Source organism: Pteropus medius, unplaced genomic scaffold (genome assembly GCF_902729225.1).
Source record: "Pteropus medius unplaced genomic scaffold, Ma_sr-lr_union100, whole genome shotgun sequence".
Lineage (NCBI taxonomy): Eukaryota > Metazoa > Chordata > Mammalia > Chiroptera > Pteropodidae > Pteropus > Pteropus medius.
Window position 1 is genome coordinate 14,589,795 of NW_024349225.1, and position 22,669 is coordinate 14,612,463.

A 22,669-nucleotide genomic window follows, 5' to 3' on the forward strand; every position below is an offset into this window, starting at 1 on the left:
GCTGTTGTACTCACCAAGAGAATTTAGATGCTACCAATGTCAACAAAAGGCCACTGCCACCAATCCAATACCAACAAGAGCCCACCGTATGAGGTGCCTTAGAAGGAACCATTGCTCAAGACACAACCTCCTAGAAGAAACCCAAGGTGCATTCCTGAAGACAAAGGAGAGGCCCGCTTTTATAAAGTTCCCGCCCTGGTCCCTGATTGGCCCTTCTTATGCAAACGAGGACTCCAAATTTGCTGATTGGTCCACACAACACTGTCCTAACTGGTTGGAACCACGTGTTCTGATTGGTAGTTACAGAGCTGCTCTGGTTGGTTAGTAAAGATGCAAAGGAGGACATAGCTATGCCTTGGGACTGGACCCAGCAGGTCTCAGCTGATTGGTCAAAAGACCATACCAGGAACTCCTTTATAAGGGTCAGTTCAGCCAGCAGGTGTGTGGGAGGCCCCAGTTAAGCGCAAGGAGTCTTTGGCAGATATATTTCTTCTCAAGGTCCACACCAAGAACTTGAGCATATTAGATGTTATTACAAATCGGCCGGGCAAAGGGATCTGCATAGGACCCTATTCAAATCAGTTGTAATTACACCCCTTGTGTGAGTTCATCATGAAAAGTCAAAATGCTTTGCTAATGTTAGTTTATACCTCAGCTCTTCAGTAACAATGCTGTTGCTTTTACCTAAATACCCCTTATCTCCTCGTTCCACTCATGTAAATTCCTACACATCTTTCAAATGTCAGGAAAGTCCATCTGCTGTGGAGTTAGGAAGATGTGGTAGCTGCACCTCTAGCACCATCACCTAATACTGTGTGGCATCGACGAAGTTAGTTAACCTTTCTGATCTGTTTTCTCATCTGTGAAATGGGCATAAATGACTACCTCTGTAAGTTACAATGGGAAGGAAACGACCCTATGTGAAGAGAGCCTGGGACATGGCATCCAGTTAGCCTGACTTACGGCTATTAAATATGAAGACATATGACATTTGGACTTCCATTCGTACAGTTTCCCAGGCCTCACAGGCCTTCGGGGCACACCTGCCTGTAAGTGGCCTAGTCAAAGGAGTTGGATTGTCTAAGGGGAAATGCCAGATCCGGTCAAGATATAAAAATACAAGGAGTTTCTGTTTTAAAACAAGAGGAAAAGAAGCCTGCTACCAAAGCCTCAGTGCACAAGCTTTTTACATTCAAGGGGTGAAGAAATTACCGGAAGCAGTTGACGGGCCCAGGTGTCTGTGCCTACAGCGAGGCTCCTAATGCAGACTCATCCGGAGCTGAAGGGAGAGGTGTCTCTGCGACCTGTGGGAGCGGGCAGGGCCCCCCATCTAACCCTCCTGCCTGCCTGTGCCGCACAAAGGGTTTTCTGGTCCTCTGCCCTGCTCCGTGAGTACCTGGTGTAGACCTTTGAGAAAGTGTGTGTATCAAGTCCCCTTATTTGGGACGCTTGGCTATTCCGAACTGGTGTGTTAGCCCACACGTAGCATTTAAGAAATCTGTTAAAATGTTACCTAACCTTTTCTTACCTGCTTGTGTAGTGGCCACCTCTTTCCTTCACCTCCTCTCCGAGATGAAGCAATCTGTATGTCCTATCTCTTGTCGGAAGGTTCATCGATCCAGGATTGTTTGCTTTGCCTTGCACCCTCAGCTCTCTGATACACTCAAAAAAAAGCTATAATTCTGTACATTACCCACTTTTCTCCTTAAGTTTGGAGTGACATTCTCTCCTCCATTAGACATGTAGCATTAATATAAATAAGTACAATATATACATTGAACCCCATGAAGACATATACTATTATCTCTTCATTATTGTAATCCCTTCTAGCACCAAATGAGACACAAGTACTCAAAACTAAATGGAATTATACATATAACAGGTATTTATATTTTCCAAAACAGAAATTAGTAACCCAACACACACAAAACACCGGCTAGCGACAACGTCCACAGAAGTACTGGGGACAGAGAAGAAGAGGAAGAGCCCCAAACCTAACCTGGGAATGATTCACAACTACCTGTTATGTTTTCATTTATAATCTGTCTGGAGATTCTGGTTACTATGCTGACCAAATTCAAAATAGAAGCACAAATGAGAAAAGTATACTTAAATTAAGCTTCAAGAAAAAATGAAATAGCAAAACAGATCAGTAATTCCTTATTGTTTATTCTCCTCTTACAAAAAGACACTTGGGACAAATAAATATAAAATGGTATATGTCTTGTTTTGCAATGGGCAAATACAGGTTTTCTTGGTATTCTCTGCAGGAATAAACTCATGAAATTTTCAGAAGTACATTCTCCTGTGCACCATCCACTCTATGAAAAAAAGTCAATTCTTTTGATTCCCTACAATTTTTAACAATAGTCTCAAAATTAGTAATTTAAGACTGACTCTAAGACATCTGAATCAAGTTAAATATATATGCATATGATGATGTTGCCCAGAAACTTCAACTAACGGATATTCTTACAAGTTTTTCATTTACAATTTATATGAATAAAGAAGTTTGTTCTATTCAAATCTGCATGACAAAAAAAAAAACAGAAAGCTGAGTACAATATATACACTTTCCTGTCCTAAGAGAAAACATTAAATATAGGTATATTTAATATACAGTGAACATGCCACGTGTTTTCTTTAAGTCAACAAAATCCTGATTTCTTATATCTTGCAGGTGATGCAGCAGCAGGCAAATACCAAAACCAAATTTAACTAATAAAATTAGCTAAATAACAATACGCACAACAGGACACTAGGGTCTGAGCCAACGAACATTTATCCAATTGCATCGTTTCACCGAGACTCATCTTTACGCCGATACCTGAAGAGCTCTGCTAATACTTTTAATTAAATATTCTTAGTTAACGGTTTATATGTTAACGGAAAAATATGTACGAGTTAGTTCAAACCAGAAAGAAACAGTGATATTTTTTTCTCCTGCCCTGTTAAAAAATTTTTAAAAACCCATTTCCAGTAATTGTTTACTAGGTGCTTTATAACCACTTTCTACTTGATGAAGACCACGTATAAAAGCAGAAAAGAACATGAAATATTTAAAGGGTCATCATCAAAATAACCAAATGGATTTTAAACTTATTTTTATATTCCTTCTGTACTACCTAGGTCTTGCACTAGTTACTGGATTCCCTAAAATAGTAAATCAAACTTAATAGAAAAACCTGGCTTTTATGTTTAAAAAGAAGCTCCCTCCTCCTCTACGGCTACCTCTCAAACATTGAAGCAGAAATTAATCTGGCTGCTTTAAGGGGCTGATGTCATATGTGCTAAAAACAATCTCTATTAACTCTTCAAACTTTTTAAGACCGATACGAACTTCAAGGTTCAACGGGCTCATGCGCGCAGTGGCTGCGTGAGACACGGAAGCGGAAGCCGCCCGCACGAGCGGGGCCACGCGGGAGAAAGCACCCCTGAAGCCCGAGGACGGCCGCGTTCACGCGTGTCCGCACGCGACAGCTTACGTTCTCCAAAATACTAGGTTATGTGGTTCTATGTCCGAAACTTTAACTTCAAGAGCCAATTTAAATTGAGGGGGGAAATGTATATTTTCAAATTTGTGGGCGAAGACCTTTAAAGCACAGGTCAGTTTCCCAGGAGGCAAGTCCTGACTCCAGAAGTGCCAAGAAAGCACAGAGCCGACGGTGACAAGCCAGGGCATCACCGTGCACGACCGCCACGCCGTGAAAGCCACAGGGCTGCGACTCGGCGATTAAAATGAACGTCCTCGCAGGGGAGACGGCGTCTCACGATGGATGGAGATTATGCCCACTGCTCGTGAGACTACTGATGACGTCCCACTTTGTGACAATTTAGAAATCCAAATTTAACTCCAGGAAATATGAACTGAAGACAGACAGTACACACACGGCGGCTGCGTGGAGCCTGCCTGCGATAGTCTTTTATTTTTTTTCCTTTAAGGCTACAGAAAATCTGCACATTGACAAGGCAATTAATTCTCATAATAAAAATACCCCCGTCCAAATAGCCAAGGTCCCCAGTCAGATTCTGTGGTGACTGTATGGCACGTCACATGCTACTCCACAGGTGTATTTTCTTGTGAGTCTGCGGGGTTATGATCAATTCTTTCTGGAAATATTAGCTTCTCACAAACTGTCTCCTTTATCGGTAAATACTGGGATATTTCATTAGGTTCCGTGAAGAGGGAAGGTGAAACATGCTAGGAAATATACAAATCACATTAGCATATATTCAGTTATTGCACTGATACTTTTTAGAAATGCTTTGGTTCAACCATTCATAAAGCGTGCGGATTTTTAAATGCAGGGCGGTACACGGAGATAAGGGATATCGCTAAGGGTCCCTGACAATAACGTATCTCTTGTTACTGACTCTTTAGCTGTCGCTCAATGATTTCCTCAAATATCATAGGAGTATGGCATTTCCAATGCTCCCGCAAACGTCCTAAGAATTTACTACGTCTTAATCCACACTCCCTCCCCCGCTGCTTTGGTACGCTGGGAGCAGCAGCCTTTAGTCAGCACCCAGTGTGTGGTCTACAGTGGAATCTAAGTGACTAGTCTGAGCCACGTATCCTCTGCGCCCAGACCAGAAATAAGCACAAAGGGTGAAAAGACAATATCAAGTCTGCAGGGAAGTATCACTTTCTAAGCAACTCATTATAGAATTCTAAGTGCCAAGGAAGCCCTTTACGAGTCCCGGGGAAACAGAAAGCCCTTTGCGAGTCCCAGGGAAACAAAAATAAAGAGAAATTACGCCAAAACCAACAAGTCGTGCTACAGAGCTACCACACTTTAGGGGGGAAGAGGACACTGGGAGGAAGGAAACTGCAAGGTGGCAGGTGGAAAGGACGTCTAGTGGGTGCCACATGCATGACTCACGGTAATTCACGTCTCTGGGTCTCGGTTTTTCCAGAATAAAATGTGGATACTAGATTGGATGATGGTTAAGGTACCTAACAACTCTAACTGTTCTTGGATTTGAGGTAAACTCAAAAACGTTATCCCTGAGCAGGATTTTTCCTACAGAGTCCTTTAAGTGAATTAATAGGCTCAGGGATACAGATTTGGGAGGACAAGTGAGGCATGCGGTGGGGGAGGCACCATATTTAAAATGAAACATAAAAATCCGGTGTCTAAAAACTGATATTTAAATACTGTACCATTAAATTAGCAATCTTGCTCTCTCGTGATGTATATTCTCGTAACATGTAGGTCTTGTCGGCCTGTGTTTGAAAATAAAAAGTTGCAACAGATTTATTTACACTGATTTTATAACCTTTCCTATTAAACAGAACTGCTTACATTTTAGTCGTTTGTGAAAGTAGCATGCAGACTATCTTATTCCTCAGTGAGGTAAGTGCTACTTAACTCTCACCGAGAATTCTGAATTATTCATTCCAATCCCTATAAATCACAGTAACATCAGATACTAATACGTGAACAGATTTGATAATTACCATGTAAGAGAAACACAAGCAAGGGTTTTACTTTGAAAGTAATTATGTATATAAGTGAGATATGCAAGAGATTTTATTATTAGTTCAAGTTCGTAACTAAATCTTTTCCTTAAGCTATAAATATTATCATCTACTCACACGACTATGGCTACTTTTATGTTCCAAAAAAAGAATTTTAAAATACTTTATTCTCTCCCGTTTCCACAAAATTCTTGCCAAATTGCTTATTGAAAATCACTTTTTTTGGTACTTCAATTTTTCCCATTGAAGATTTTTTTAAGTTAGGTTTTAAAACAGCAATTTATTACCATTTTTTTTGGGGGGGGGAATACTTTTCAATAAGAGAAAACAAGATTAAACTCCCTAAAGTTTCAATCTTTTATGTCAATAAAGATAGACTAATGCTCATTATTTTTAAAAAATCAAATAACAAAGTATGTAAAGAGTATAAACCATCAGCCATCGCAGCTCTTATGACACTGCCTTAACATCAGGAAATCTCTACACAAAATCTAACATAATCTTACACTCATCCCTCCGAATCAGTTAACTGTAACTCTCTGCCACTCATTTAATGGTTGTAATTTCTCTACTACACGGAGATAAAGTAAACAACTTAATAAATGCCCACTCAATGGTCACCAAGTGTCTTCTTTCCCTCCGTTTTGGGTTACAAACAGCAGTGCCACGGACATCCATATACATACAACCCTAAGCAACTGCCTGATTTATATTTGTGGATTATTAGATAATAGAATCTTTTTAGAGTAATTCCTCAAAAACTCGATATCGTTGAGTTAAAACAAGTATTTTTTAAAATTTAGATTTCGCCCTTTCTAAGGGAGAAAAATGCAGCCAACTTTTAGTATTTCATCGGGGTGTTGTAAGAGGTGACCATTACAGCGACCACCCTGCGTGATACCCAGGGTCTCGTCTCTAATGCATCATCCTACACGATCACAAATCTGAAGGTAAAAATTCGTTCAGAAAGGACAGGCGGCCATGAAGAATGGTCACGACTCAGTTTAAGCCTCCCTCCACTTTTTCTAATACTTTATTTTTCTACAAACCTTGTGTGTTAACGATTCCTTCAGATGGAGCACAGAGCTTTCAAGCTTTAGAATAATTATCTAAATAATTATGGTACACAAATTTTAGGAGGCCATGTGATTGCTATTTCTAATATCAGTTCCTCATATAAACAATACATACTATAAACTAAGGGAAGAGAGTTAAGAGACAGTTTTCTTAGATTAAGGACATATAAGAATTTTTTAAAAGCATAACCCTCCCCCACCGCCCCGCCGCCAGGTAGGGAGTGTCCCGTAGAAGACATTTTCTGCCAGAACTTTCGGAAAAGAAGATGCGATGTTTCAGCAACTGCAGTCAACAGTGACTGTGAAACATAGATCTTAATGGTTAGAAAGATTGCCATAAAATCTAAAGCGTTATTTAATTTAAAATTCTCAAACAGACAATGAAGCAGCAAGAAGAGGCCCGACATCAATCAGTGTGCTCGCTAAGCGAGAAGATACCTCGTGGTAAAGTCTCGTGTCGTTCATTCTGATAAGCACGCCATCAATTCTCAAGAAAAACCGCAACAACAGGAAAAAGCTAGACGGCATTACTCTCTGAAAACAAAAAAAAAAAGGACATTAATATTTTTATAAAAATTAAATATTTTGTTACATTGCTAAAAGAAAAAAAATTGTTTTAAGCATTGGAGGAGGGCGGAAGTGGCGGTATATAGAAATCTTTGACCTAGAGGTTCTTTTTCCTAGCTCCAAGGCTAAAAACCCTTGTTTATGTTCTATTGTGGAACGTCCTGGTTCCTTTGTGCCGCAGGTGAAACGTGTTCCTGCCCAGCACACCTAGACTCCCAAGCACAACACAGATGCCGAAGGCGGACAGCGCTCTCTCCTGGCTCTGGCCAGGACAGAACCGGCCGGGAGCTGTCAGAGCCGTTCGAGAGTATCACAGTGCTGCCAGGGTTCAGTAGACAGAAAACTTATTTTCTCTGAAAGTTAAAAATTAACCTATTAGCAGGAACACAGCTTCTCCCTAGATTTCCGTTACAGCACAGTCCCACAGGCCCTAAGCCCTAGCAAGGACAAGAGAAGACTCTGGGCACGAAATTCTAACCTAAAAACAAACACTGCTGAGAGAAGCTCGTTTAGAAAAACAAAGAAAAATTAATTTCTGAACTAAACATCTTACGATTAGACGTAAGTAACGCCATTCAACACCAAAGCCGTCGAAAGTGACAAAAGCCGCGGACTCTCATGCAGCTCGTCCCAGACCTCACGGCGCAGAGCCCGAAGCCCCCTCTTTCGCCCTGGGCTCTTTTCTTTTCTTTTCTAAGTAAAAATCGTCTAGGTTTAGAATGGAAAATTAAGGTGGAAAAAATCACTTCAAAACCTGAAACAGTGAAATAAATTAAGAGCAACCAAAAAGGTTCCACCCAAGAATATGAGGGATATCGAGTAAGTCACTTTGCTTATCAAAGCAGCTTTCACATTTCTATCGCATTTCTTTCGAATGATTTATAATCGGTCTTATGGAAACTAAAAATAAACATTCATCGGCATCTAATTTTGCAATTCTAAAGTAATTAAAAACTTTCTATCGGTTTTGCAACCAAGGTTAAAAGACTCAGAGGCAAGTGAGAAGACACGGATTTACTCCGTACCCCAAACTCCTAGCGAGGAGGAAAGCTGTAAGGTCATCCTTAAAAAGCTATCCTGTTTCAGGAGCTCTTTGGAAAGCTCTGTTACACTAAAATTAATCTGGGATGGTTCCCATTCTATCTGAAAGCAATTGGGAATAATGTACATTTTAAGTCAGAGAAAGCCCTATGAACAACGGCCAATTAAAGACCTTGGCGAGCGAGGGATTTGGAGGTCATCTTCAGGCTTTATTCTCTGGCAGCGGCCGGTAATGGGACAGGCTAAATTGATTAGCCACTCTCCCAAGCCACCAGCTCAGAAAATATGTCGGTGTCACCGTGTTCCCCCGTCAGGCCCCTCCCTGGTCCAGCAGGACAAATTTATACACCCAGAACCCGGATCAGGGGCCTCGTCCTCTAAAAAGCCTTTGCTGACCCACGCCCTCCGTTCCCACATCTGCCCACCCACCTTTCCATTCAGCACACACAGCAAGTGTCCTACTTTAAGTGTCATCAAGTAAGAAATACTGTTTGTCCTAAGGTGTAAAAGACCACTAAATCGCTGATCTAGGTAACTGTGAGAAAATCCAGGTTTGGGGTCCCCTGGAATGGAGGCAGACTTCCCAGACCCTGTGCCCCTTCCCTCCCACCGCCATGGAAGCAGCCGCTCCCTCTTCTGTCTGGGGCTAACCTAGATCCCAGGGGTTATGAGCAAGGGCGGAGAGTCAGACCTACTCACTGTGCATGTGACCTTGGGCAGGTTACCCTCTCTGACCCTCCCTTTCCTCATCTGTAAAATACGGACATGAAAGTATTCAGAGAACTTGCCTGAGGGTCACATGAGTTGATGTAGACAAGCATCTAGCATGGCGTCTCACCAGAGCAAAGGCTCAAGCCCCTTCCGCTCCTCCCCTGCTCCTCATCCTCGGGATCCTCAGTCCACCCTTTTCTCCCCTCTCTAGGACTCCTTCCTGTGGACACCTAAAGATGCTCGGGTCTGGACGTGGTTCCATAGTGCAGCGGTGAGCACGTCTGCTTTACATGCAGAACACCTGGGTTCGTGCTCCAGTAGAGCCACGGTCTACGGTCTACGGTCTACGGCCACGCCACCCTGAACAAGCCCGATGTCTGATCTCGGAAGCTAAGCAGGGTCGGGCCTGGATGGGAGATCACCTAGGAAGACCAGGTGCTGTAGGCATAAATAATAATAATAATAATACAATTTTTTTAAAAAAAGATGCTCGGGCCTTCCCCGTATTTAAAATGTAAAACACACACACACATACACCTGTCAACCTCATGTTCCCTCCCAGCCATGTGTTTCTTCTCCTACACCAGTGAGTGAAAGTCTGGTCTCTGCCTCCACATGTCATTTATCCCCAACCAAGCAACTTAAACTGCTCTCGCCAGCCTGATCGCTAACACCGACAAAACCAGTTTTAGTCTCAGGAACACCGTGCCACTCTAGCTCACCAGGTCCCTTTACGGCACAAAACTGATGTGTTCCCTTCCTGAGAAGTTCTAGTCCCTTGGCCTCGCAGGCACCACACTCCTGCTGTCTCGCCTGCGTCCTATTTCTCAGGCTAGTCTCTGCTTCCATACGAGAGAACCTCATCTGTCCACACCCATTACCTCTAACGAGGGCATTTATTTTATTCAGAGCAATATCTGATACATGGTTAGAAAGAAACCAACCCAGGAAGAACACTATTTTAATGAAATCCTTATAGGCGTTTCAAAAATCCAACCCTATCACATGACTTGTAAAAAGTTACACTAGGTGAGAAGAAAGAACACTTCACAATGACGATGACAATACTCTTCGGCCCGAGACGTGCTGTTTTCTCTGGTTCACACATACAACACTCACGTGCACACTCTCTCCAACACCCGCATCTACAAAACCCCGTGCTCCCCCGTGCCCACCCGCTGGAACACAAACACACACCCAAATGTGCAGTCAGAACGAGCATTCGACATCGTCAGTTTTGGGGAGACAGGCGGAAAGGTACATGAATGACTGCACGAGTCGGAGTGAGCCAAGCTGAATGACGAAAGATAAAAGCAGGGAGTAACAGGTGAGCAGGGAGTAGGGTGCCAGGAAAATGATGATCTAATACTAGGGTAACGATACACATTGGTTCAGAGAAAACTCGCTAATTAGTTTCACAGCCTTAGGTAAACCAGTCTTTGGGGGCCTCGTCTAGAAAATACGAAGGCTAAACTAAATGATTCTCTAAAAATTCATTACAATTCCAAAATCCTATCATTCTACAGCAAAACCTGACCTTAAAACAGATGTATTGCTGCCTCTGATTTATTGTTTTCCATTTCATTCAATGCTTTACCATTGTTTAAATCACAACGCCCACAATCGTTACGCTTCAAGGACAATGTTCGATGCGGGGGCCTATCTTTGACAGACCTTCTAAGTACTATGACGGAGAAGTTAAAAACAAAGTACTTATAAGAGGATGGAGAAGGGTTACTTAACCCGCTGTGGAAAGGCTCACAGAGGAGGTGACACTTTAGCTAGGTCTTAAAGGATGAGGTATTTAATACAGTTGAAGTTTTTCAGGAAAGCTTTAGAAACCCAGTTACGACCTAATAGTAAGCGAACAGGAATGACTGCGTGTGGCCTGTCTGCTTCTCCTCTTAAGCACATTCCGCCACTTGTCACTGCTGCTTCCACGTCTATGCTGGAAACTGAAGTGTGGTTTAATGGTGCACAGAAGTCCTGACGCGTGGGTCACTTCTTCAAATGACATCCACCTTGCTGTCTGCAGAGCCTTTCAATACCATTTTTAATTCAAAATGTGAAAAATAAGCCATAGTTTTCATTCAAATTAAATAATAACTGCAAAGTGGTCAGGCGAGTCTTGAATAAATGCTTGCTAAACTGAAGTCATAACAATATACTAAGATTTTGTGAATTTTATAATGGATATAGTAACAAATCCTCTAGACCCAAGTGAATCTTTACATGACATCATGTTAAGGCACTATGACTCAAAGTGAGCCTTACATTTTTGACCAATGGCAAGAACGGAAGAAAGATTTTAAACAAAAATCATAATACTCACAATTTTCACACTTAAGCTTGAAACTCCATGATCATGAAGTTCATCCTCAAACAGGAGAACTTCTTCAAAAAACTTAATTTGTTCTCTGGCTTTCAATTTCTCGGTATCTATATGGTCTGTTGTAGGTACAACCTGAAGAAAACATTTAAGAAGGAGCACATAAAAAAAAAAAAATGTTTAAGGTGCTAGAGACGTAGGCGAACAGCTACCGCTACTGCATGGCCTCCGGAGGCTTCTCCTAAGTCAGCCCACAGGCCAGTCATCATCGAAACGGTGTCAGGGTAAAACAAGTTCCCACCTCCTCGTTCCTGGCAATGAAATGTCAAACGGCCTATGCAATTTGCCAAGTTTATCAATCAGGAGTGAGGAGAGAGGACATCAATCAATCCGTGAGGCATCATAAGGGACTTGCAGAGCCTCCCTCCCTCATGAGACTGTAAAGGAGGGCTCCGAGGGTTAGTGCCTGGCACGCAGTAAGAGCTCAAGAATGAATGAGTGAATGAATACGTTTTCTCTCAAAACCTACGTTTTTGTCTTGGAAGCAGCACAGAAACATAGTTAAGGCTTGGGATGCAGAGCAGTAGCAACTGAAGACAAGAATTAAGTTCCTGCTCTGAACTTCTACCTTCCCAAGATTAGAAAATTCTTTGCAGGGACAAGGAGCCCACGTACAACCCCGACCGTAACCTTTCTGCCTAAGTGTCAACATCTGATACAGGGTCTCCAGTAACCGCTTTTAATGTAAATAGTTACACGGAAATAATTTTGTTCTCTATAACAGAAGGTGATATTTAGAGACTGCAACCTAAGCCAAACCTCATTTCCGTCACACTGTATGATTTCAAAATAGAGCTAAGCTCCCAGTGTGAGATCTACCAATCCCATCTCGCCAAGTGTCATTTAGCAGGGCGCCCCGTAAGCAGGGCTCACACAGGTGCAAACTCATAGCAGCACAGAGCTTTAGAAGTCGCGGAGAGCATCCCGCAGGTTATCTTATACCAAAGCTCTGCTGTGAGGCAGACATTTCTGTTTACCCAGCTTACTGATAAACTGAGACTTGGATAGATGGATTCGGTCACTTGCCTAAAGTCCTGCCAGGCTCACGCAGAATGTGGGCAGGACAAATTGTCTGGCCAAAAGTCCTATTTGCCCACGTGTCTGTTCAGCTATAGAACTGGAAGCTACTAGCTAGCAGGTTCTGTCTAAATCACCTAACACATCACATCAAGGACAGATACATTTTAATGCTTCTTGATAATAATGATAACATTAAGGCAGTTTGCCATTGCTACCGACCACACTTTTAGGAATAAAACCCACTGCTAGAAAGTTCTAATGCTAAGACTGTTCAAGACAATGACTCATAAAATAAGATTTACCTTTAACTTGAGTGATTCTCCAAGTAATGTACCCTTATAATCTGTCGTATAGGTCCAATCGTATGGTTTAACAACCTCCTTGGAGTGTTCGCCCTCCGTCCTCAAATACAAAATGAGAAGGGTCAGATTTGGTGACGCAGAGCATTGATCATCTGTATTCATGTCACACCAAATTACAGTCTACGAATAGCATAAGATATGCTACCAAATACATATGCTTGTCATAATTCACTAACAAATCTTTCTCTTTTTTCTTGCACATTTGTTTTATTTAACTTGTCATGTGCCGATGTCATCTTTCCAATTAACCTGCACACTGCTTGAGGATGCGGTTTAAAAGGAGGTTCAGTTCTCTTTGCTTCCTGCAAGGTACCCAGTACTTAACAGTCACAAAGTAAATAACTGCTGATTTGATTCTCAAAGAAAATCCATTTTTCTTAATTTCAAAGCTCCTCAAATTTTCAAGGCAAATCGTAAACATTTTTCTTCGAAAACAGCAACGTTAAAATAGGGTGTACTGCACGGCTCAGCTCAGGTGTAATTCAATTCAACTCAACGAATATTCGAGAGGTGGGGTAACTAATCTCCATTTTGTTGATGAGCAAAATTAATTCAAGAATGATCCAACTGTCGACTTTAATAACCATGCTAGCCCTGCATTCTGACACACTACGTACACCAGGACTGGACCTTTCCTTCGGCTCCCTTCTGCCTCGCCCGCGCGGCCCAGACCCTCACCTGCTCTCCTGCCACGCCTCGGCGCAGGCCACCTTCAGCATGCCTTGGTAGTTGTTCACGCATCTCAGCGCATCCGTAGCGTTGAACTCAATCCCGAAGCCAGAACCGTGCTGAATTCTTAAAACGTTGTCTCCAAACATCATTTCGGGGAGAGACGGCATATGCAGTTCATCGGCTAACCTTCGCACAACCAAAAGTCAGGCAGGTTACCCTGCGGTTAGCACTTGTTTCCTCTGGATGTCAACAGAGTGCTCCCTACGCTATTGAATGAGTTAAATCATCCGTGACTTCAGAAACATGATCCATTTGCGCTCTACAAATGCTTTCATCATCCATCCATTCTCTCCACGTATATCTTTATGACACTGTACTAGGGAGTAGACTATACTGACAGATAATAAACAAGTATAGAAATAAATACACACTATAATGTCAGCGAGTGATAAATGACATACAAAATATAAGGCAAGGTAATGGGGGAGGCTATTAACAGGGAGGATGATCAGAAATTGCTTCTGAGGTAGTTGAGTTTGATCCTCAAAACTGCCTTGTGAGCTAAGAAAGGCTCAGAGTTCAGATAGCTAACTCAAGATCGCAGAGCTAGTAACTCTCTTTCTATTATGCTGGCCTGCTCTCTAATACTTGGACCTTATCTGGCCGGCCTCATTAGGGAAGAAAGTTACATCAGACATCCTTTAAAGCCAGAATCACAAATTATTAATCCACAGATGTGTTTCGTTAGCCTGAACAATATTTAAAATAGTTGCCAACAATTACTGAGAGACAGTTGCTACAAAAATTAAGAGGTTTTAGAGAAATCTAGACTTCCGATTTTTCTTTTTTGAAAAAAATGGAAGACCTGGCAACATGGGACCTATATTGCCACATGGCACCAACTGGCTAAAACTTGAGTAGAGGTTGCCCCTTTAACTGGGGCACAGGCTCTCCGATTCACCAGTAACCTTGGCCCTTGAGAGGGGTGAGGAGTTTGCAATCCCTGTTATAAAGTTTTAAGTGGCGGCTACTCGCTTCTGAAATAAGTAGCTCTATGTATAAATTACCACACCTTTGACTCATCACCGCAGTCACAACCGGGACGTTCAATTTAGCTCTGGAAGTTCAGCTCCTCAACCAAAGGCAATTATTTATGAGCTGGCGAGAACTCCTGCATTTTAGCCTGAGAACTCTGCCCAACACTCTCATGCTGAATTGAATAATGGTCAATTAAACTTACTTTGATCTCTCTTGTCGTAACTGAACGAGAGCCAAATGAAGTACAGACCGAGAGAGGGGGCAGGAAAGAGAAGCCACGAGGTAGAGAGGAGGGAGAATGATAATGTTAATCAATAGCAAGGGACGCAGACAGAACAGAGACAGAGAAACAGCAGTAACAAGAGTAGAGACTTCTACACAATTGGTGGGGCCCCGAGAACTGCTGTCCCTTTTCTGAGATAATTCTGTTTGATTATTTCCTCATATATTATTAAATTCCCATTACTTAAGGCAACCTGGGTCTCTGTTCCTTGCGACCTGAAAGCGTAACTAACACAGAGGGTCCATGGAGGTGAATTTTTCCAGTTACCTTATGAAACAAATTTTTTTATTGATTGATTTTGGAAAATTTCCAAATGTATTACAGACTTCTTTGTGTTCTTCAACAGAAAATATAAAATATTATTTTCCCTTTTCTTGATGATCGGGAGTCATCACATTTAACAATACCGTGAGACAATGTGCTCAAGTTCAACTGATGTGTACACCTCTGGTAGTCCTATGAAATATTTTAGTTATATGTGTAAAAGAATCACTAACTTACACTGCTTCAAATGTTCTAAATCCAGAGTATCTGAACACCATTTCTAATATCAAGCTTTACTCTTAACAAATGGGTATCATCATTTATAAGGCAGGGAAGATAGGAAGCGTCTATGGGATTAAGATGCCTTAATTCATTAAAGGAAGCTTCCTTAATCCAATAATCTCCATAATCCATTTATTTAGCACCCTAGAGATTCTTATATCCTAGGGCAATGCATCACAGAAAAATATAGGATGGGTGAGGGGTAAACCTTTCTTTCGTCATAGGAAGCAGGACTAAGTATATTCAGGCAGATCTACTCTAGAAATAACAAATAAAGAGATTAAAGATCTGAAATCTGATTCCCTTTAAAACTCCCCATGCATCCAGCACCTCTTAGAGAATCTGTAAGTAATTATACAGGTAACCACAATTGGAAGCTGACTGCTTTATAGATAGCACAATTATATGTATATGGTGCAATATGTAACAGAGAAAGTTATATGGAGAAGAACACTCAGTAAATTTGTGGTGGGATGAATTTTTCCTTTTCTGTATCTTCCTAGCTTTTCTTAGTGAGTCTTCAAGATTATCTTTTTTCTTTCTTTCTTTCTTTTTTTTAGTCAGCTAAATACCCTTTCAAGAGTCTCCTCTATTCCCTGGTCACCTCCCTCTGCCTAGATCTTGAATGCGGGCGCTTCCTAGGGTTCCAGCTCATGACCTTGTCCTCTTCTTCTTGATGATCTTCATTCACTCCCAAGGCTCCAGGTATCAGCTGAAAGGTGATGATTCCCAAAGCCAAAAACAAGCTTTTTTTAAGCTCCAGGATAAATATATCCAAACATCCACTACATCTCCACTTTATGACCCACACGCAAGGCACATTTCAACAAACTCACCCTCTAACTCACCCTCTATCCAACACCTGCCTCTCCTGCTGTGTTTCTGACCTCGTTCAATGGCAATGCTTCCCCTGCAATAACAGCCCAAGCTAGAAATCTTGCCCTCCCTACAGGTTCCTCCTCTTCCCTTCCTTCTCCCTTGATCCCCTGGCCGTCAAATCCAGGGGCTTACTCCTCCCAAACCTCTCCTGTCCTCCCTGGCCTTCTAACTGGCAGCCTCGGACCCAGTCCCGCAGCCCTCCTCCAACCCATCATCCTCCACATCGCCTCCTGCAGAGTGCACAACTGAGAATGTCGCTCCTCTGTGTATCAGTACAGCCGGTGGTCGTCAGACAAAATCCAGAACGTCTTAGCTGGGCATAAAAATTCTCTCGGCAATACCTCCGCTCCCGTGGGGCCTGCCTCTCTCTGCCTCTACTCCGAGTCCCCCTCTGGAACCTCGCGCTCCAACCGCACAGAAACAGTTCTTCAAACACACCATGGCTCTCACTCTCCCTGACCTCCCGGCTTTACATGTGCCCTCTGAGCCCCCACACGTCGTCAAGATTCAGTTCAGGCACCCCAACTTCCTGGATGCCCTGCTCTCCTAAAACAGGACCTATCTCTACGGAACAGCAACTCGGCGCTGTACGGTAACCGCCTGTCCTCCTCCGCAGGCTGTGAACTCCCCGAGTCGAGGTTGGCTTCCATCTTCCGTATCTCAACTGCCTGGCGCCGCACCTGACGTACTAAACGCCGAGCATATATATCGCCCCCGTTACTAACCCCAAGCAAACAGGTCAGAGCCACCCAGGTACACATGGTGCAAAGGCGGCGCCGGCTGGGGCAGGTGGAGACCCGCGGGGAGAGGCAAGTCCGCCGGCGCAGTCATGCGCTACTCAGACGCAGGCAGCGCCTGGCGAACCCCAGCCGAAGGACGCGAGGGGGGCGACACGGTCATTCACCGATGTTGTCACTCAAAGGTCCCGTCTTCGGGGCAGAGCCTCGGCCCCCGGGGAGGGTGGACGCTGCGCGAGTCGCCCGGCCTCCCGCCCAGGCCCAGCTCCCGCCCGCGCCCCGACCCGGGCCCCGGAGCCTCACTTCTCCACGTCCGCTGACTTCATGATGTGGGTCTTGGCCGCTGTCAGCTTCCAGGGCCCGAAGGTGAAGTCCTGGTGGCTGCTCTGGAAGCCGTGGATCATCATGGCCGAGGCGGGGCCCGCGGGCGCCGTCCGGAACAGGCTGGGGCGGCGGCGGCGGCGGCGGACACCCGCTCCCCTCCCTCGTAGCGGCCCAGCCCCCTCGGCCCGCGAGCCGTTACCAGGCCCGGCCCGGCCCCGCCCGCGCCGCCCGCCGGGACGCCCGCCCTCCTTTCCGCCTTTTCCCCGCCCCTTCGCCTTTTGCTTCCGGGCCCTCCCGCCAATGCTGCGTGACCCACGTCTTACGTCACGACGCACCGGAAGAAAGGAAAGTGGAGCGGGCGAGGGGCGGGGCTTATGCCGCAAGGGGGTGTGGTCGGGGACGCACCTCCCCCCTGAACTCATTGGTTGGCGTCATTTCGGGGGCTTTTACCGTACAGGTGTTGTAGGGCTTGGTCAACTTAGGCCAGACGGGGGCCTGGATGGACCCGCTGGATCAAACTGGGGATCATCGGGCTGGATTCCCGAGACAGCTGGTGGGAGGAAGCCGAGAGAGACGGGCGGACCCCTCAGGAGAAGGCCAACGTTAAACAAACAGGGACACTCCTGCTCAGAGGGGAAGCACACCAGGAAGAGGGAGAAGGAGCGATTCAGGCTGAGGATCCAGCCCCAGATCCGAGGACCAAGAGCCAGGACTCTAGCTATACAGCAGCAAGAGAGAAAGGCAGAACCCCATGCACAGGAAATGAGTGTAGCAGGTAGGGAATGGTGTCGAAGCATCAAGCCCAGAGGGAGAAGAGGAGGCCATTACTCCAGCGAAGACTGTGATGGAGAAACAAGGAATGAACTTAGTCCCTGCACTGAGAGCGCTTTCCTTTTTCTCATGTGTATCCTTAGATCAAGTTTCCCGGAGCTTCAAAAACCTTGGAAGAGTCTCTGTTCTGTACAACCAAAGAGCTCAGTGGAAACTAGGAGCTACTTTAAACATCTCCTTGGGTTCCCCGACCCACAACCCTTCATCCCCCAAGTATTCACATAAAACATATAAGAGAAGCCAGCTTCTGCGGAGGGGAGGGAAGAGAAAGAATTAGATAACCCAGATTGGGGAATTTAAACGGGGGAGGTCGGTGGGGGAGGAGATGCTAGGGATGAGAATATAAATATTTCAGCAGTGTAACTGGGTAGGGGGGAGGTATAAAAGACACATAGGATTCGAGGAGCTCAGAAAAGACAGGATCGATTGCATCTGAATTTATTTTTAGAAAAAGAAATGTCGCTTTGGAAATAATACCAATCCATTAATAAAGGAGAAACAAAAGCTAGCCGTCGCAAACTCTGTCTTTCAGAGAACTACATTAGCTGACTTAAGTTCCAGAACAAATATACTTTTATAGTACATAGCTTTATACACTTCTATGCTCTTCCAAAATATATATTTTTACTTATCACTATATTTTCCTAACAATATACATGGTGAAAAATCCTTCTAAATCAGTCGATATCACTTTATCTCTTTTTCATTTAATAATATAACTCATAGTATGGCTATTCTAGTTTATTCAACCTTTCCTCTGTGGACAAGTGTTCGCTTTGTTCATACTTTTTGCCACAACAGATAATGTTGCAATAAACTTTCTTGCATATGTATATTCTGTATTGGGTGCTTTTATTTCTACGGGATAAATTCCCAAAAGTAGGATCTCTGGGCCAAGAAGCATAGATTTATTTTAGTTTAATAGATATTGCTGGGGCCCTAGTTCCAAATGCTAGTGTAAGGACAACCCATCTCCAGAAACGTTCAATTAGTAGGTGTTGGGAGGCACCCAAAAATCTGAACTTTTTTCAGAGTTTTCCGTGTAATTAATAGGAAGTAGGATTCAAGAATCAGAGGTTCACCTCATTGCAGGATTTACCACGAGGAGGAATAAGGGGAAAAATCAAGAAAGCCATCTGATGGGACTCCCTTCTACAAAGATCTTAAATTTAAACCTTTCCCATTATTACCAAATAACATTATAAGTAAAAGAGACACCCTGACAAGAGCGAAAAAAGAAAATATGAATAATTCAACCTTAAATGTACGTCTCATTGTCTGCCCACCCCACTGGTAATACTTATCTTTTAATAACTTTTTGTTGTTAGCACAATTATATGGTAGAACATTGCCATCTGTGATAGAACATTTTAAATTCAATTAAGTCAATAGCTTATGTATAACATATGGCCATCATTTAAACGGGAACAGGAACACTTCCTTCAGCAATATTATTTTTCTTTAAAAATTCTTTCCTACTTTTCAATCAAAAATACTTCACTGTTCTAATTTTTCTGGGTAGAGAAACATTATTGCATTGTATCGGATAAGATTATTAGAAGTGTTGATTTGCTAAAAGTAACTTGAATATATCATATGTTTTATAGTCTGGCACTGGCATTTCTTCGGTCTTGCCTGGTCTTTTTCATTCCAGCCCCCTTTCCCTTGCAATCTCCTCCCTCCCTCTCGCAGTCTTTCTCCCATGCTCTGGCCCATCTTCCCTCCACCTCGCCGCTGTCTTTTGCACCCGGCCCACCTCCCAGGCCCGCCCGGCCCTCCTCTGGGACTCCTGCAGCTCCAACATTGGCCACTAGGGGCCCTCTGCTCCCCTGAAAGCAGAGAAAAACGTCTTTTCCCTGCCCAACTGTCTTAATAGAAATACCGTAAGTCTCATGGGTTATTAGCAAAAGAATATCCCCAAATAAACCAAGGGAAAATGAAAAGAAATAAAGAAAAGGTGCTCCAAACAACAAACACTGTTTTCCGAGTTTAACAAGACTAAAACCTCCCAGCTTCAGCGCGGACTGCGTCTTCCTACACAGCTCTCAGCAGCTCTTCCTTCTCAACGGTTCAGCTCCCAGCGGGCTCTGACATTATTTCTTCCTTTGTCTCGTCAGCCTTAGAGGAAGGAAATTCTATCCTACTTATCAATCAGAAATACTTCAGTGAGGACATTCTGATGCCACCTGTCTCTGCGCGAGTCACAGCCATGGTTTATTCCCTTAACTCTTGCCCATATCCGTTCAGGTCATCCCTTCGTTAAAATCTCTTTATTTAAGCTATTTGGGAGTGATTTCTGATTCCTGCCAGGATTCTAATTGTCACATATTCCTTTGTGACAGGTTGCAGATATTCTTCCCAATTTATCATTTTTTTGGACTTTGCTTATGGTGATTTTTCATGACAAAATGTTAAAATCGTGTAGTCAAATTTATCTTTTCTAGTATTATTTCTGCATGTGGTATCATAGTTAGGAGAGTTTATCCCGCTTCCAGGTTATAAAGAAATTAATCTTTATTTTCTTTTATAATTTATTTGGGTTTCATTTTTGACATTTAGATCTCTGACATATTTGGGATTTATCTTTTACACAAATGCTTAAATCACCTCCTGGGCACAAACCTTATTGGTTAGGTATATGCTCTTTTCAGAGGAGAGTCATAATAATGGCGAAATGATCAGATTCTCTGATATTCCTATTCAGTATGTTACAGTTTAAGAAAGACTCTAATAATAGTAATAATTTAAAAATTGATAATAGCTAACTTTAACTACTGCTTGCTAAGTCCTAGGCATTTTACAAGCATCATATCATTTAATTCTCATAACTGCTGTTAAAAAACAAAATTCAATCGAGTAGATTTGGAGGTCTAATTGGCTTTATTAAGCAATTGGTGAACCAGGCAGCATCCCAAGTAGGAACTGGAAAGGCACTCTGAGGAGTTCTGCAAAATGGAAGTTTTTTATGGGAAGGAGAGTGGACAAGGAAGCTATTAACAAAAGAAAAGATTATTTGGGGGGCAAGATGTCTTTTCTTTGGGTGAAAGAACTTGGAAAGGATTTTATCATGTAGGTTGCCTCTTCTTTCTATTGGGGGTGGGGGGTGAATGGAGAGGGCCCCTGTGACAGATTCCCTTACTGGTGCCTGGGCAGAGAATTCCAGACTGGTGATTAAGACTCTTCCTGGGAGAAATTGACGGAGTCACTTAACTTTGTCCTGGTAAATCTGACACCATAGTGGCACTGTTCACAGTGACGAGATTTTTCAAAGTCGTGAATGACTCTTGGTGAGGTTTGAACAAATCCAAGCACACTTCTCCCTCGGCTTACATGGTGATGGCGTTTCCTGGACAAACCAATGTACCACAAAGCCATGCCGAAGAACTTACGTTTTTTGCAGGTCCTTCAAAGGTCGTCTCTCACTGTCCCATGCATGGCAAGATGCCTGTCATCCATACCCCCTCCCAGTCAATGTCAGGAGCGTCCCCTAATCATTGTGACAAACGAAAAGCTCCCACGGATTTCCAAAATGTCATACTGAGAACCACTGAGTTAGATGATTTCTGTTCCAAACAACAGAGAAATAAAACCACATGGACGTAACAGAAAAATATTTCTGGGCTCCTATAACTGATCAGTCCAGGGGTCAGACTTCAGGGAAGGCTTCGTCTGGGGTCGCACAGTGTAGCCAGCACCTACATTCTTCTATTTCTCATTCTCCCCCATTGTCTGCACCGCTTCCTTAGATTTGATTCCACCCAGTATTCTCAGCGAAATGTCCTCAAGGCTTCATTCTGGCCTGTCTCTATCCCTGACCCAATCATGTGGCTGAAAAAGATGAGAAATGCTGACAATCAGAGCCCACCTCTGGAGCTGGGGGGTTAGGGGGATGCAGATCAATGCTATGCAACCCCCAAGGCTTATCCCCCAGGGGGAAGCTATGGTTTCCCACAGGAAATGTGAGGGTTTGTTCCCTGCAGGAGGGAGTGATGCTAAACAGCAAAGGGCGGCACCCCACACTTTCTGCAGTCGACATCTCTGGGGATGGGGCCTGACACTCAGCTTTTTAACAAACCTCCCCAAAAGATTTCTTTTATAATGTAAAACAGCGTTTATGGAGACATCATTTAAATCCCAACGAGGGGTCCTAATTTCTCCCCACCTTCCACAATACTTGTTATTGCCTCTTCATTCAGGCCACCCTAGAGGGTGTGAACTGGAATCGCATTGCTGTTTCGATGTGCATTTCCCTACTGGCTGATGAATTCCAGCAGCTTTTCCTGTGCTTACTGATCATTTCTATACCTTCTTTGGAGAATCATCTCTTCAGATCCTTTGTCCATCTTAAAAATGGGCTGTTTATCTGTTTATTATTGAGTCGAGGGGTTCTTTCTACAAGTCCTTTATCAGATGTGTGATTCGCAAATAGTTTATCCCATTCCAAGGGTTGTCTTTTCATTTTCTTGAAGGTGTCCTTGGACTCACTAAAGCTTTTAATTTTAATAAAACCCAACATATTGAACTTCTTAATCAATCGTGTTTCTAAGAGATCCTTATATACCCCAAAATTCGAGAACCAGAGACCCTTGAAGGTATATTTATTTTTTTCTTTATTTAAAAAGTTGTATTGGTTTAGGCCCTGGTCCCATAAGTTGTGAACAAAACAGACAGAGATCCTGCCCCCATGGAGTCTATGTCTACCAGTAGAAAC

The 22,669-nt window shown here is 43.3% G+C and overlaps 1 protein-coding gene and 1 long non-coding RNA gene across 3 annotated transcripts; one reads left to right on the forward strand and one right to left on the reverse strand.

Annotated features, from left to right (window-relative positions):
• Positions 1–1,335: 1,335 nt before the first annotated feature.
• Positions 1,336–2,576, forward strand: LOC120617689 (uncharacterized). The gene is made up of 2 exons (XR_005657000.1): positions 1,336–1,388; positions 1,905–2,576. It is a non-coding gene; the product is annotated as an uncharacterized LOC120617689 (long non-coding RNA).
• A 1,304-nt stretch (positions 2,577–3,880) lies between these two features.
• On the reverse strand, positions 3,881–17,442 carry TIPRL (TOR signaling pathway regulator). 2 transcript variants are annotated; one of them, XM_039881516.1, is made up of 7 exons: positions 17,107–17,442; positions 13,327–13,506; positions 12,589–12,688; positions 11,210–11,341; positions 6,997–7,092; positions 5,165–5,227; positions 3,881–4,201 (listed from the first exon to the last, which is right to left on the reverse strand). In XM_039881516.1, exons 1-7 carry the CDS (start codon positions 17,208–17,210, stop codon positions 4,058–4,060), a joined length of 819 nt encoding a protein of 272 aa, XP_039737450.1. In that variant the 5' UTR covers positions 17,211–17,442; the 3' UTR covers positions 3,881–4,057. The 2 variants fall into 2 exon arrangements, with proteins under 2 accessions (XP_039737450.1, XP_039737451.1); XM_039881517.1 differs by lacking the exon at positions 17,107–17,442 and adding an exon at positions 16,792–17,009.
• Between the last annotated feature and the right edge of the window lie 5,227 nt (positions 17,443–22,669).